This window comes from Clarias gariepinus, chromosome 22 (assembly GCF_024256425.1).
Source record: "Clarias gariepinus isolate MV-2021 ecotype Netherlands chromosome 22, CGAR_prim_01v2, whole genome shotgun sequence".
In the NCBI taxonomy this organism is placed as follows: domain Eukaryota; kingdom Metazoa; phylum Chordata; class Actinopteri; order Siluriformes; family Clariidae; genus Clarias; species Clarias gariepinus.
The window spans coordinates 12239966-12256388 of NC_071121.1; the positions used below are offsets into that span (position 1 = coordinate 12239966).

Below are 16423 nucleotides of genomic sequence, written 5' to 3' on the forward strand. Positions count from 1 at the left end.
AGATCCAGTACACTGTCTGAGACACATAAAACAATTAAAAAAAATAGCAGTTTGTTTTCTTAGGTGATGTACGTGGCATGCATGATCATCTGGGTTTCTTTTACAGTATGTTGCTTAATATTGTATTGGCATAGAATTAATGCATGCGTGCGGTGGCTTAGTGGTTAGCAGTGTTGCACTTTGCTCCGGTACTCCGGTTTTCTCCCGTAGTCCAAACACATGCCCATTAGGATAATTGGCGCACCCAAATTGCTCTAAGTGTGTGAATAAGCATGTAAGAATGTGTGTACATGTGCCCTGTGATGGATTGGGACCCTTTTCCCCGCCTCATGCCCTAAGTCTCCTGGTATAGGCTCCAGGCCCCTGTCTAGACCCTATATACAGGATAAAGCAGTATAGATGATGTGTGAGTAAGTGAGTGAGAATTAAGGCAAAAAAATTCCAGTACAGCCTAGCTGCCTTTTTGTTCACTGTTGGTAGTCAGTTAATGTTTCTAGCATTCTGTACACTATACATTTTATGGAGTTTGGTGGGCATCCCTAAATACAAATGAGCCATTTCTGAAACTTTTCTGAATCTAGCAGAAAATTGTATTTTATTTTGGCTAATGCAAAGGGGTCAGTGGTAGCTAAGGGGTTTAAAGCCATGGATTACTGATCAAAAGGTCAAGCCCCAGCTCCACCAAACTGCCATTGTTGGGCGCTTGAGCAAGTCTCCTTAACCCTATCTGCTCCAGCGGTACTGTATAATGGCTGACCCTCTGCTCTGACCTCAGCTAATCTGGGATATGTCAAGGAAAGGATTTTACTGTGCAGTAATGTATATGTGACAAAGACTTAACTTAAGACCTTTTGAAACATTTACACACAACTTTACGAATGACAAGTTAACTTTTCTGTATTGCAGCATTTGCACTATAAAAAGAGCAATCGTTGGTGCAGATTGAGTCAATGTGTGCGCGAGGCACAATGTAATTTCTGTTACATGGATTTTATAAAGATTAATCTGAAATGGCAAAAAAGCTACAATCCTTTTTATTTTCTGGTTTGTGTTAAGTGTTAAGTGTTAAATCACTTACATTTAAAGATAGAAGATTTTAAGCTGTCTTGTTTATGTTTTAATGAGTTTGGATAGTTTATATATTACAGATGTCTGATCATGGGATTTGGTGGGGCAGACAGGCAAATAATGAAATTATGATTCATGGAAAAGTGCACATGACTAGAAATTTTTTATTTGTTACGAAAACTGCATTAGATCAAATGTTTACTATAATAAACTGCTGACTTGGTCAAAAGAGAGAGGGGGCTTACTGTGTAATTGAACCAGTGTGTGGGAGAAGGAGGAGTATAAGCGTCTAATAGATAATAAGTCATAAGCAATATGTTATGGAGAGGCAGGGGATTAGTGAAATCTGTCTCCTTGTACAAATCATGCTGGCTTCAGCTGCTGTCAGAATGTGGAAAGTGTGAAAGAGGGAGGAGGTGGGACAAGCAAACAAGAAAAACATTGTACTGTATAATGGAGAAGTCAAATTGGCACAGCCATGACGACTTGCAAGAATCGAACTGGATATTACAGACTGCAAGATTTAAGCTAATGACAAGTCAGGGAACATTGAAAACATCGATTGCACAGTGAACATAGCTGGCCAGGCATCAGAGTTGTTGTTGCAATTATATGCTAAAGAGAAGCTCGGGAAAGTTCCCAGCTTGGACCTTAACGTCTGGACTTCATTTTGTCTTCCATTTCTCCCCTGCTGTTCAGGGAGGGAAGTGACTGCAAGGACATGGGTATTGTTTTCTGCCAATAGAGCAGCCACTTGGTAGTTAAAGCAAGGTTTTTGTTGTTGTTGTTGTTGTTGTTTGGTTCTGCTTTACACACACACACACACACACACACACACACACAACTTGTAACTTTGTGGCAATTGCTACGGACACACACACTTGACAGTATTACTCCACCGTAGAGGCTCTGATTCTATAATTATCTGTGCTCAAGGTTTTTTTTTTGTTTCATTAGTAGTATGCTTTTGGTAAAAATGTCCCATTGTCATCAGTGTTATTCGCTGTCAATTCCTTTTGTAGAATTGGTTAATACTTGTTATGATCTTTATAGATTTATAACAACCACCACTGGCTTTTAAAAATATTGGAAGCAGAAGTGTAAATGCATATTTGTATTTATGACACGTTACAAACACACAGACATTTAGCCAAAGAGTTGTAATAAAAGCATTAATATGAACAAATATTACAACAGCACTGGCATATCTTCAGAAAAAAAAGTCACTTTGTTATTAGAAGCGAAGATACTGCAGTGGCATAAAGACTGGAATCAGCAGATTTCCATAATACACACACAAAAAAACAGCGGCAACAGTATCTTTAAAAAAATATATAAGTACCCTGAATCATGCCTTTGAATTAAATAGTTAAATAAAAACAAATCAAATTAGTCGATTTTTAAGAATCGATCACAAGCGAATGAGATTCGATTGATGTGATCTGCAGAGGTTTTACACAATCTCATTATGAGTCTGCGGCTCCAGTATGACCCTCTGAAGGTCAGGGATGCAGGACAGAGCCTTTCGTGGGATCCTGTTCACATCGATGTAGTTGTTCTCCAGGTGGAGAGCCAACAGCGGAGACGAGTTACTGGGACTGATTTTACACACAGACTTCACTGGAACAGCACTGAAACACATACAGTAATTAATGTACAAAGTTACATACAGTACATATGTCTCTGATAAATATTTTAGTATAGTATACAGTATATTTCGTCTAGGAAACAGTCGCACTCCAAATGACCCGGTCCTGTAGCTGTAGAGCTGTACGGTTCAGCATGGCTATAAACCACAGGGTTGTGAAAACATTGTGAGCAGGAGTTACGGTCTCGACATCTGAACCCATACAATTACTGGCAGGCGGCCAAAGGAAACAAATCTATTCTGTAGTTTTCATGTCTTTAGGTAGAGTGCGATTGGCATGACAAGGTAGAATAACTTTTATAAAGACAAGCTTATGGGTTTGAAATCCAAACCAAATGCTGAAAGCAGGTTCTGAAAAACATACGTAATGATGGGAAAGGTTAAGGGAAATGGGATTTTTTGTAATCTGGGTTTATTTGAAGTGATATGGTCTACTTGCTAAACTAAGGAGCTGTAAAGATTTTACGGGGTAGGTTTGAAAATAGGAAAATAGGAATCATATTTACACAATGCATTAATTCACTCCAAATGTAGTGCACAAAATGTTTGTTTCTTTTAGTATGCTTTTGGAGAATGTATCTTGGAGTTGATGTAAGTCAGTCTCATCTAGAAATATTTTCCTAAATATATATGTGCACACACTGTACATATACACCCTGAATTACATCCACCACCTAATTCATGACTCTAATTTACGTTGGTGCTGAATGATTTCAGACATATCTGAAAATGACAGTATATAACTCTACATATTACATTACATATTTCCATTTCTTTTTAGCTACATTAGCTTTAGCTTCAGCGTCTGAAATGATTAACTACATTTTCACTGAACTGATGCTGCTGAAACTACCCAGGCTCACCTGATAAGATTGTGATCCAGCCGCAGCTGATGCAGGTTCCTAAAGTAACGAATGTTCGGTGGTACTCTCTCCAATCTGTTGTTGTCCAGTAAGAGCTCCTGCAAAGTATTGTAAGCTCCCCGGAAGGCCTTCCCTAGTAGCCCCTGCTCGGGTAACTGGTTGTGAGAGAGGCGCAGGGACTGGAGGCCTGGCCGCAGGTGGCTCAGAGTGTTGGGAGGGATGGACTGGATGAAGTTGTGCTGCAAGGAGAGCTGTCGCAGAACTCGGGGCAGGTGAGCAGGCACCATGTTGAGCTGATTGTGAGACAGGTCCAGATTCTCCAGCTTCCTAATGTGTGTGAACGAACAAAACAGATGTGCTATTGGATGTGCTTTGAAACAAGATGCTTACAGGTTTCGATGCAGTATCCAGTAGTTATAACAATGTCATATTCATCTTTGCTAAATCATCTGCTATTTTTCTTGTGACTTGCTTGGTACAGGGTTTTGCATGTGTGGGTCTTTTCAGGCTCTCTGGTTTTCTCCCACCTTCCAAAAACATGCCTGAAGCTGAACTTGCTACCCTGATACAGAGTGAATGTTAATGTAAATGTGTATGTGCATGGTGTCGTGCAGTGACCAGGGTGTGTCCCCCTGCCTCAAGCCCAGTGTTTCATGGATAAGTGATGGATCCAGCATGACCCTTAGGATAAAGTAGTAATATATATGTATAGTGGTTTTTAAACTTACTGGTCAAGTTGTTTCCATAAGAGAAGTTCCAGTCTATGGTCAACATGCAAGAGCTGCCCATAATAAAGTTTTTACTTATTATGGGAAAATATCATCTTCATTTTCCATCTTCTGTGTTCATTAGTAGTGGTTATTCTTTAAGGCATTAAAAATAGCACAGAATAGGGCATAATATTGGGATATCAATGTACAGTAATTGTCAGCTGGTAATATATGTTATAAACTCGTAACATTAACACCACTGCCAGGTGAATAACTTTATCATTTATACTGTACACAAGTAAAATGGTGACAGTATCATGGTCACCCAAGGCTCATTTATGTCTGTGGGGACCAAAGGCTTGCGTGGGTCGATCCCATAGAAAAGACAATATAGCACAAGTTGCGGAAAAAAATGTTAATTCTGATTATCACAGAACACATAATGCACCACGCTTATCAGACAAAGAGTTCAAGGTTGTTGTGCCGGCCTCCAGATCTTGATCCGATTGAGCACCCATGGGATCTGATGGAAAAACAAGTCTGATCCATGGATGCCACACTTTGTAACCTACAGGACTTAAAGGATCTGCTGCTAAAGCTCTGGTAACAGATATCACAGTACACTTTTAACAATACACCCCAACAGGTCAGAACTGTTTGGTGGCACAAGGGAAGAGTAAAACCTAGATGGTATTACTCAACTGTAATAGCTGATCAGATTAGAGGCGTTATGAAGTCTTACAGAGCATAAGTAGCAGACACATCTTACCATTAACTGTTCAAAGGAGATTAATGCATTTTTTGGACGCCTACAGCATTCCTTTACAATGTAGAAAGAAATAAAAATCAGGAACGATCATGGAGTTATAAAGTGACCCCAAACTTTTGAAGGGTAGTGTAGTTTATAACTGGATTGAGAACTGGTGACTGGGAAGATCAAAGTGACCTATATATGATTTGCATAATTCTTACTAATCATTGGGAACACCATCATCTCAGAAGCATTCACGTCATCAGAAAATAAACAATCTTATTCTCACTCTCTAATGGCACAGATTTGCCATCAAACTTGCCTCCGGAGCATACCAGAGCCACCACAAGAGCAACCAGTCATCTGCCTATACAGTACACCTTCACTTACTTCTCATCTTTCCGAGTAGTCTGCAATATTTAGTGAAATTTCATTAGATCAATCAAGATAAGTACACCAAGGCCAACATTTTTTGATCATGTGTGTTAAAAACATAGAATAGTCATCTTACGTACGGATAAGAATACATGTAAGTAAATAAATAAATGTTCAGCATCTTTACTAGAGTGTGTATGTTGTAAGATTTAAGTAATATTGCCAAAATTGAGCCTGTGAAAAAAAAAATATTGTTGTAAAAAAAATAATAAGAGCAAAGCATTATTATAATTCTCCAGAGAGTGACACATTGCAAAAGTGAGTTTGATCTTCAGGATTAATGGTGCTTCCTGAGTCAGATATTCTGGCACAGGGCTTGAGTATTCAGCCAAAAGCAATCAATAAGTCCTACTGAGAAGCAGAGGTCTTGTGATTGCCACCAGATATGCAGATGCTCACTAGTGCCACAGTTATACAATCAGGCTTACGCAACATTGCACGATGGCCGGGACAACTGCTGTGAAGTCATGCAGAAGGCTTTATCCTGGCCCTGTTTGCTCCCTTAATTTCTGGATGTATAACAGAATGACTGTAGGAGCTGCAGGGAAAAGCATACAGAATACTGCAGCTGATAAATCTTTATGAATTTACATGTAATTATTCAATTTTCTAATGGTTATAGATCACTATTTTTTTTATTTATGAATGTCTTTAACTTTTTTAATATAAAATTGTATTGTGTGCTCTTTTTTTAATGTTAACATTTCCTTATGTTCAGCCCTAGCAAAAACAACAACAACAACAACAACAACAATAATAATAATGATAATAGTAATAATAATAGTAATAATTCTTACTTACTAGCCAAAGCAGTGCGTTAAGTTATAATATTATAATTCTACATTATCAGTACTGTATCTACCAGCTTCCCTTATACTCTGTGCCTAGCTTAGCGCTAACTAGAAACAAATGGAGCTCTCCTGGAGGTCTCCTTTTGGTTCTCATACAGAAACACTAACAAGCACACATTCGAGTGCACACAGCACATACAAACAAATCATCACCCCTGCAGAGTTCGATGGGTCTTTCACCCAAAAGCTGTTCTAATTCTCACAGCACTCGACCGGGAAGTAGGGCAAGATAAAAACGTTACAGGAATGTTCCAGTTATTTTCAATCTCTAACAACTGCATCTGTTGCATTTACATCAGTGCTATAACATTTTCCAGAAGTATTACATCATCAATTCTTTATTCGAACGTATTTGTACATTTATACACTACATTTGGTCAATTTATTCATTAAAGGATGACTCCTGCAAGAGAATGAATCTGCAGTAACCAACAAAGCTGCTTGCAACTTATTGTGTATAGATACGACTAAACATTCTCTATTGCACAAGTGCTGAACCCTTGTCTTAGGTCTGTCTCCACCAAATACATAAACCCTTCATTTGGATTATATAGTATACTTTAAACATTTATTGACAATGAGTTTTTCTTTTTCTCTTGGACTTCCATTTAAGGTCAGTTCCAATTCTTTATCATGCTAAACAAATGCTACAGATGCAGAAATATGGTATTTAAAAAAACACTGTAGCATTCCTTTGGAACCACTTGCTATAATTGGGTCATTTGTAACAGAAACATGTTACGTCTCCCAGCAGCTGTTCTCTGATCTTACAAATATAGTATACCATAAAGAGAGAAGTACAGCAGCAGATGGACTTTTAAGGGAATATACTGCATAAGCTGTTAAGTCAAACCCAAAACCAAATTGCGAATTAATGAGCTAGATTAGATGCCAGGCTCTACAGGAGGGGCAATAGTATTAAGTGTGCTTTTGGTTGAAGCTTGTGTATTTCCTCAGTGGATTTTTCCAGTTAACTGTTCTTGTGTGCGCTAAAGAGTTAACACTGGCAGAGCAGCTAATAAGGGAACATGTAAAGGTTGGTGGTGGTAATTAGACTGGCTTCATGGAGTAGAATTAGGGAGTCTATTCAGGTTGACAGGCCCTCACGAACAGAGAGGTGATGAAAGCAGTGAAAGTCTGAATTAGGGTGGATGCTTAAATTTGCACAGAGATAATAGCGCTGTATTGAGTAGATCTCTCTCTCTCTCACACACACACACACACACAGAAGCATCAAAAAGATGAAAATGGCATAGGTTAGTGGCACGAACACTTCATGAATGTGATAGTAAAGCTGTTAAGATAAGTACTAGGTATCAAGTGCGGCTGTATGATTATAGATTTCACTACCAAGAAACTCATAAAAGCTGCTGTAAAAGATAAATGCAAAAACAACAACAAAAATGACAATGATTATATCTACCTGCTTTAGACGTCTTTCCATCATTACTCTCTTATTCGTTTGTTTCTCTAATGCTCCCTTTTTCAGAAGGAATATAATCACATAAATGTGTATAGTCAAAGACAAAGACACAACCTTATATAATAGATCACAGAAGCATTCTACCAGGAAACGTATTTATCTTTTTTTCATGGATTCTTAAACCTTTTGCATTCAGGGACATCTATAAACTTTATAGGCTCCATTACAAACATACATTTTACTAATGTCATAAAAGTATGAAATGCTTGGCTTATTATTTAAATACGAACAGCAATGCTCTGGCTATTTATTCAAGGCCTAGAGATTTTTGTATTTCTGAATATGTAACACTTTTTTGAGATGTAGATTGAATCCATCTATTTAAAGTTACTACAATAATAACTATAAGAACTCATTAAAATATGAAATAATTTTGGTAAAAGGTTTTTTTTTTTTTTATAAGGTCATGGACTACAGTTGGCAGCGCTTGCCAATCCTTAATGTGCTTGCTCATGCTTAATAATGAAATAGCCCTTGTCAGAGACTACATCGCCTCCACTTTTTTAATCACTCACTGAAGCATCTGCAAGTCACTGAGTGAAGGTCGCAAGCCTGTGCTTTCAGGCTTATCAGAAATCTTTTTGGCAGATGAAAGAAGAAAGGCTGCGTGTTCCAGCTTTCAGTAGAGTCACTTGAGCTATTTGTCCTCTGTAGGATGTAACCCCTGAGTCTGGGGTCTGAGCCTGAGGACTGTTGGCTGTAAGGGCTGAGACAAAGCATGTTCACCAGTTTAATTTAACTAGGTTAAAATAAAGAATGGATTCTGTCATACTCTATCAATGCTGTGCTTTACTTGTAGTCATGGTGATGTCTGGTCGATGTCCGCCACCTAGTGTTGTGCAAGATAAACTGCATAAATCATCCTGACTCCAGCCGGTGGATGTCTGGGCCAGGACAAAGGATGTTCACTAGCTTCAATATTAAGTTCTGGGACAATGGTCTGCTGTTATTCTAGTCATATCGTTCAAAGTGTGTAGACACCTGACCACCGGATACTTTATTCCAAAACCATTTGAGGCCAGTTAAAGTCTTCTACTTCTCCCTTGGTAAGCCATGTCTTTACGTACCTGGACATTGCTTATACCCCCCACCCCCCAGGATGAGGATGAGTTCCCTTATGAATCTGGTTCCCCTCAAGGTTTCTTCCTCATACCATCTAAGGAAACTTTTTCCTTGCCACAGTCACCTCAGACTTGCTAACTTGGGACGGTTTTGTCTTTTGTCTACCATGTAGGACTTTCTGCACTATGTTTTTGGTTTCTTATGTTCTGTAAAACTGCTTTAAGACAATGTTCATTGGTAAAAGCACTATACAAATAAAATTGAATTAAATTGAATTGGCTTTGTGCACATGATCATTGCCATGTTGAAAAATGTCTGGACCCATAAATTCCAATAAAAGCTTTCCCAGGTTCGATTCCCAGCCAATGCCCAAACCCCAAACACTGGACACAGTGCCGGTCCCAAGACCAGATAAAATGGGAGGGAAGTGTCAGGAAGGAATACATATGTATATATTTTTTATAGAAGCAATAATATTCAGTGTCTTATTGGAATAATAAGACACTGAATAATAACATTTTTTTTTTTTTGCTTTCTGTGTGGAGTACTTTTCCCTATTATTGAAAAAATGCATAAGCCTGGTCAGGCTTGCCATGAGTTCTGTATGAGGTTCCACTCTATAAAGGGGCACCACACATACACACTCACAAACTCATTCATGTATGAGGACAATTTAGAGTAGCCCGCATATTTACTGCCATATTTTTGGAAGGTGTAAAAATATAAAAATACACAGAGGAAACCCAGACAACCAGGCAGGAAAGCATGCAAAGACTTTATACAGACCCAGGGTGGGATGGGATCCCAGACCCGGTGAAGTTGTGAGGTAGCAACATACCCTGTGCTATTAATGTGTATGTGAATAACAATTCTGAATCTGAAACATGAATACTCCCTTTTTACTACTGCAAATGTGAAAAAAAGCAGAAGAAATAATATAGATGTAACTCACGGCAGATCTACCCAGCACCCGGGGTAGAAACTGGCATCACTTAGGAGGTTGTGACTCAGATCCAGGGCTGCCAAGTGGACAGAGGAATTTAAAGCACTTTCCTGTACCTCGACCAACTGATTGTGTGGCATCCTCAAATCCTGTACACACATGCATGCACACACAATGTTAGAAGGGCAACTATTATATAAGTGCATTATTTTATATAAGTATTATATAAATAAGCCATGAAACATTTGCAGGAGCTGACCTCTAAAGATGTGGGCAGTCCAGGGGGGATAGAGGAGAATCGGTTGTTGTCTAGTCTCAAGTGTTTGAGCGTGGTGAGGTGTTCGAAGGCCAAGGGCTCAACACTGCCCTCCCAGAGGATGTTCCCTGCCAGCTCCAAGTGGAGCAAGTTGGACAACCCTACAAAAAAATTTAAAATTCCTAAATGTTCTTATATAAAATAAATTAAAGTTTCTCATATCATAGCATTTGGAAGGAATTTACATTGTCAGCTTTTAGTAACAGTTTGAGGTAAAGATGCAGCACTAAGTTGTCAGGCACATGAAAAGCCTTCAATGAGGATGGCTTTGTGATGTTTTTTAGTAACTAATCAATCTGTATTTTTTCATCTTATTAACTTAAAGAGAAAGAACACAGAGATTGTGTTGGGGGAATAAAACTTTTGAGACTGGCTCTTATTGGAAAATAATCAACTTTGGGTTACCACCCTGTGATGTTTTTCCTATAACAGCATCCCCTGCTATGTTTTATTCCTTACATCAATGAAGATCAATCCATCGTGCCAAACCTTTTAAACTGTGGGAAAGCACTTGGTTTATCTTGTTGTCATTGATTCTCAGCTCCTCCAAAGAACTTGGCAGATGTGGGATTGTTTCCAGACCATTGCCATCAAGGTTCACTGCTTTTAGGTTTGTCATATTCTGTTCAGGATAAACACAGAGAGATAGAGTGGACATTTGTGAATGACTGCAAGGTACAGCTGTGGACCTGATGTTTTACATGCTTAAACACCATAATTTCATTTTGATGCTAAATTAATCTGGCTGTATTTCCAGGAAAACCACTTAAAGATGCCTAATGCTGTTTTTTTGCAGGAATTATTGTAGTGGTAGGATATTTTAATTAAAAATCCTCTTTTTAAAACCCTGCCATCAGTGCACTCCAATATCAGCCTGCCAAATATAAACTGCTTGTTTTGGGTCATACATTAGGGTTGGGTACTGTAATATATAACCTAATTTTTCTCCCCCTTTGAGACTTTTGTTTGCTGAGATAGGTATAGAGCTATCCAAAGGGAAACACATGGTTGCAATGCATTTCTTATAAAAACATATGGTATAGTGTCTAAAGTTGTGCTACAACTAGTGAACTTTTATTTTAGCAGGATCGGATTTGCAGCGACACAAGAACCCTGACATTTTTTATTCATACTGACATGACATGGTCAAGGCTCAATACTTGTTCTCAATATATAGGTATGTGTGTAAGATATAATGTTATAATATATTGACACCATGAATAAGTCAGGGCTGATGGAAGAGTCATCCAGAAGGTTCCTGCTCAGGTTGATCACTTCCAGGTTGGGCAGACCAGAGAACACATCAGTAGGTAATGTGGTGAAGTTGTTTCCTGTAACAGAGATGAAATGAGAACTATACCAATAAAAATAACATTTAACCAAAGTTTTTTTTTTTGTAGTTGTTGTTCAAGATCTCATGGTTCAAGGTGTTTAGCCTCTACATTCCTCCTCAAGTCTTACCAGATAAGTCAAGCGTGGTGACATTGAGGTCATTGATGACGGGAAATTCAGCAATGCCAGCGTCTGCACAGGAAATCTCGGTTTCATTCAGCTGGCAACCCTCTGGTAGTAATTCTGCAGTACTGTTACCAGCTGCCTCGATCTCCTCTTCCTCTGCCTGTTCTTCCTCTCCTCCTTCATTTTCTTCTTCTTCACCTCCTTCCCCTCCTTCGGCCTCTTCTTCTTCTTCTTCTTCTTCCTCTTCTTCCTCTTCATCATCATCATTTTCTTCCTCTTCCTCATCCTCTTCCGTTGTCTTTTTCACTGGCTCATTAGGCTGGCCAAGAAGGCGGCTCTTTTCGGTTCCGAGCTCACGCAGTACCGTGCTCAGTTTACCTGAAATCCCATCTCGCATTTTCAAGATGGAATTTAGCTCTACCCACGCTGCCAGGGTTCTTCCCAGAACTGGCTGCTGACAGAAACATGGAGCCCATCATTAGACATAAATATACAGAAATTATTGTATTTGGCACAAACATAAGAAAGACTAAATGTAGTGGATAAATAGGAGAGTCCGAAAAAGAGCAGTGGCAATTTGTGAAATGAAAAACTACACCAGAAGATAAAAATAGCCAATATACTCATTATAACAGGGGCACACCTACGGAACTGACCGCAAACAAGGCGTTTAATGTATATGTTACTGCATTTACACATACAGTAAAGTCATTTAAACTTGTTGGTTTTGCTATTTTTTCTCTATTTAATTATAGTTCAGAAAGTTAAAAAAATGAGCTTGTTGGTCCCCAAACGAATCCAGTTTTCATGGACCCTGGCTCACCTGTATGTCCGTAACTGGGCTTTTATTTGCCTTCTCAGCTGCCTTCTTCTCCCCTAGTAAGAAATACTTGAGTTACTGTATATACTTGGGCAAAATAGCAAAAAAAAAAAAAAACAGTTAAAAATGTATTTGTAGTTAATTAGCTTAATCTCACATTGAAAACTTGTGTGGTTTTTTTTTTTTTTCTAACTAAACCACCAAAGTCACAATTTTTCGCACCCCTGCATTTAGTCCTTTGACTAAAATCTCTCTTAAAACAGAAAATTGTTGAACACCAAATAAAACCTTTCAAGACAATAAATAATAGTCATTGATGTTAACAAATTTATAATGTTCAGTCAAATAAAATATTTGACTCAAATAACATTGATTATTAATTGTATACCAGTAAACTTAACAAGTAACAGGTTCACGGGCTCCCACGGCTCACTCATGGTCGCGGGGACCAAAGGCCAACCTGTCTGGTCGGATCCAACAGAAGAGCCAATGAGGCACCAGAACACTCAGTGCACCTGCTGTGTATGGGGACCAGCAGACAAAGAATCTGAGGCCTTTACTCAGCCTCACCAGATCCCAATCTGATTAAGCCTTTTGATCTACTGGATAAACAAATCCGATCTACGGATCCATCCACCCAACCTGTAACCCACAACACCCAAGGGATACGCTCCCAATGCCCTGGTGTCAAACACCACAGCACACACCCAGAGGCCCTGTGGAGCCACACCCTGAGGGGCCAGTGCTGCCCTGCTGGCACAAGAGCAACCCTACCACTAGGCAGTTTTAATGTTAATGGTTTTATTATTATGGATGATTGGTATTTATATATAAATACATCATATTTATCATCCCCTATACCCTTATCTTAATTTTTGCTGACTTATGAAGCTAAAACTAGCTACATTATCATAATTTTTTGCATCTTTCTTAGTCGCTCTCTCTCCCCATAAATTTATAGTGTCCATATTTATTTATTTGAATCACTTACACACTTGCACATTTAAGCAGTTATCCAAACCCAATCATGGGGCAGCAAAAAATAAATAAAAAATTCAGATACTGGTCAGGAGCTAAAGGTAGCATATCGAGCATATCAAGGGAAGTGTTTTACAAACACTTTGTTTGTGACATGGCTGTTGGTACCAGAATCAGTATTAGTTTAAGTATTTCAGAAACTGCTGATTGATCATCTTGAAGATTCACACACAAGAGTCCTGAAAGACAGAATGGTGTAAAAAAAAAAATAATAATAATAATAATACAAAACATTGAATGAGCCACACCACTGTGGGTGGAAACACCATTCTGGTAAAAGAGGTCAGACAAAGATGGCCAGATTGGTCTGAGCTGCCAGAAAGGATATAATAATTTCTACAACTACTGTGAGCAAAAAAACATCTCAGCATCTCAAAACCATCAAAAATTAAGGTTGTTAGGCTACAATAGTAGATGACCACTTTGGTTCCACTTTGTGCACAGAGTAATCAAAACTGGGCAGAATGGTTATTATTTATTTATTTACATTTTTGATTATCTGGTCTTTTCACAGTGTTGAACTGTCCACCACACCGGTGAGTGGTTTTCTGTGATAGCTTCAGATTTTGGTCTTAGTTGACAGGAGTGGAACCTGACGTGTTCACCTGCTATTGTTGCTCATTTACTTCAAGGTTTGTTGCATTCTGAGACACATCACAGTTTTTAAGAGTCCTTATTTAAGGTACTATAGACTTTCTGTCAGCTTAAACCAATCAAGTCATTCCCCTTTAATCTCTTCCATTATCAAGGCATTGCTGGCCTGCAGACACTTTTGCACCATTCAGTGTAACCTCTAGAGACTGTTGTGTGTAAAACTCCCAGCAGATCATCAGTTTCTCAAACACTTAAACCAACTAGCACCAACAACCATGCCACAGTTCACAAAGTCACAGAGATCACTAAAGCTCTTGCCCTGTACTGTGCTGCTGCCATGTGATTGCCTGCCTGGTTAATTGCTTAAATGAGCAGGTGTACAGTACAGATGTTCCCCATAAAATGGACAATAAAAGTGAAAATAAAAGGTTTCTAGATCACTATTCAATTTAAGCAAATACAAGAATTTTTTTTTTATTATTTAAGTTATTTTTTTTAATTAAAGCACATTTAAAAAACATGCCAGTGTACTGGATCTAATACAGATGGAATTAGAATACAATTTGGAAGAAGAATAACATCATCAAGAAGCCTGGAATAAGAATCTGTAAATTACAGCTGTACAAAACTCCAAGCATTTCAATATATAATATTAGACATCAGACACCTGCACCGTTACAGCATCATCATCTGCATCATTGCATAACCTACTTGAATATTCCACTGCTGTCTCCACCTCTGGAGCGTTCGTAAGGTCAGTGCTTGTCCCATTCTCAGTAGTTTTCCCCAGTGCATTTGGAGGGTCTGTATCCACAGCCAAAGCTCCTACACATACACCTATACAGATACACAATATCCACGCTGACTGCATGGTGCTGATTTACTCTGCGCTCTAACACTCGGCGTGACGGTCTCACTCAGTGCGTACCTGATGGCTGCCCTCTTAAAGAGTCAGCCGGAGGAAGAGGGGAGCCAAGGAGGAGGGGGTTAATCATATACAAGCAGCATCCTTGCCTGGAACCCTTCCCTTTTTCAGAAACATCATCCACTGTTTTACGTATTCAGTGGTTAAGCTGTGTTTGCGTACTGAAACATTTTTAGAATGAGTGAGGGAGGGAGCAAGCCAGAGAAAGAGAAAGAGAGAGAGAGAGAGAGAGAGAGGACACAGCAGGACAGGCAGAAAGGCAGACAGTGGTATTAGCCATGTCAAGCCTGCCAGAGTGACACAGCTTCACACTTTGTAACACTTATGATAGACAAATTGGGAAAATAAGAAAACAAGTGTGAAAACAGGGAGTGGACTGGCTGACTCTTCATGTCTGTCTCCAGCAATCTATGGCACGTGGCCAGTGGCATGTATGTCTGAAAAGGAGAAGGACATGGGCCAAGAAGACAGTGCTCAAAACCTAGAGAGTAAAAAAAGATAAACACACTTATAAAGTGTTTCTCTAGATACTACCTATTGTAAAAGAAATAATAAAAAAAAGATTTGGTAGTTATTTTAAATCTTTTTTTATTAAATAAATAAAGCTCACTAGAATAAGTAAGAAATAATATAGACATTATTAATTGTATATATTGTTAAAGGGACAAAAAGTAGACAAAACTCGAAGTTGGCCAAGTTTATCCAACAGTGCTGTTAGATTCTCGAACCTGATTGGTCAGGATGTGTGGACAATACTGCTGACTGTGATCCAATCATGCACTTTTTCTGACATTTATGATTTCTAGAGTATAAGGGAAGCTCCACACAGCAGATAACTTGTCTCAGGGTTGTATCACAAAATGAAAGGTAACTACATATGATTAAACATATCGTTTCCTCCCACAGTCCAAAGCATGCAGATTAGGCTAACTCACTCACTCACGGTCTATACCGCTTTATCCTGCATTCAGGTTTGCGGGGGCCTGGAGACTATTCCAGGAGACTTAGGGCATGAGGCAGGGTACACCCTGGACATGGTGCCAATCCATCGCAGGGCACACACACACTCACTCACAAACTCATTCACACACACGGGCCATTTGAAAACGCCAATTAGCCTAATCTGCACGTCTTTGGACTGTGGGAGGAAACTGAAGTACCCAGAGGAAACCCCACAAGCACAGGGAGAACATGCAAACTCCATGCACACAGAGACGGGAATCGAGCCTGGCCGAGAATCGAACCTGGACCCTGGCAGTGCAAAGCGACCTGTGCGTGTGCGTGTGTAAGTGTGTGTGCATGGATTGGCACACTGTCCAGCGTGTAGCCTGCCTCGTGCCTCAATGAATGAATGCAAATCCTTCCTTTTGGTTTATAGAGGTTTCATTTAGATTCAACAGGTAGGACTGCAGGACACCTTCAGAACTAGAGATCTATTGGGAACAAGAGACTTATTGG

At 39.2% G+C, this 16423-nt stretch overlaps 1 protein-coding gene across 1 annotated transcript; it reads right to left on the reverse strand.

Annotated features, from left to right (window-relative positions):
• Nucleotides 1-2167: 2167 nt before the first annotated feature.
• On the reverse strand, nt 2168-15021 carry si:dkey-32e6.6 (extracellular matrix protein 2). The gene is made up of 9 exons (XM_053482242.1): nt 14752-15021; nt 12412-12464; nt 11592-12042; nt 11346-11461; nt 10620-10752; nt 10074-10231; nt 9824-9963; nt 3580-3906; nt 2168-2699 (listed from the first exon to the last, which is right to left on the reverse strand). The coding sequence occupies exons 1-9, from the start codon at nt 14909-14911 to the stop codon at nt 2522-2524; spliced, it is 1716 nt and encodes a 571-aa protein (XP_053338217.1). The 5' UTR covers nt 14912-15021; the 3' UTR covers nt 2168-2521.
• Between the last annotated feature and the right edge of the window lie 1402 nt (nt 15022-16423).

Coding starts and splice junctions, on each gene's coding strand:
- si:dkey-32e6.6 (XM_053482242.1), bottom strand. CDS start 14,911: ATGCAGTCAGCGTGGATATTGTGTATCTGTATAGGTGTATGTGTAGGA. Junction 12,043..12,411: donor GCCCAGTTACGGACATACAG/GTGAGCCAGGGT, acceptor TGTTTCTGTCAG/CAGCCAGTTCTGGGAAGAAC. Junction 3,907..9,823: donor GGGTGCTGGGTAGATCTGCC/GTGAGTTACATC, acceptor CACACACATTAG/GAAGCTGGAGAATCTGGACC.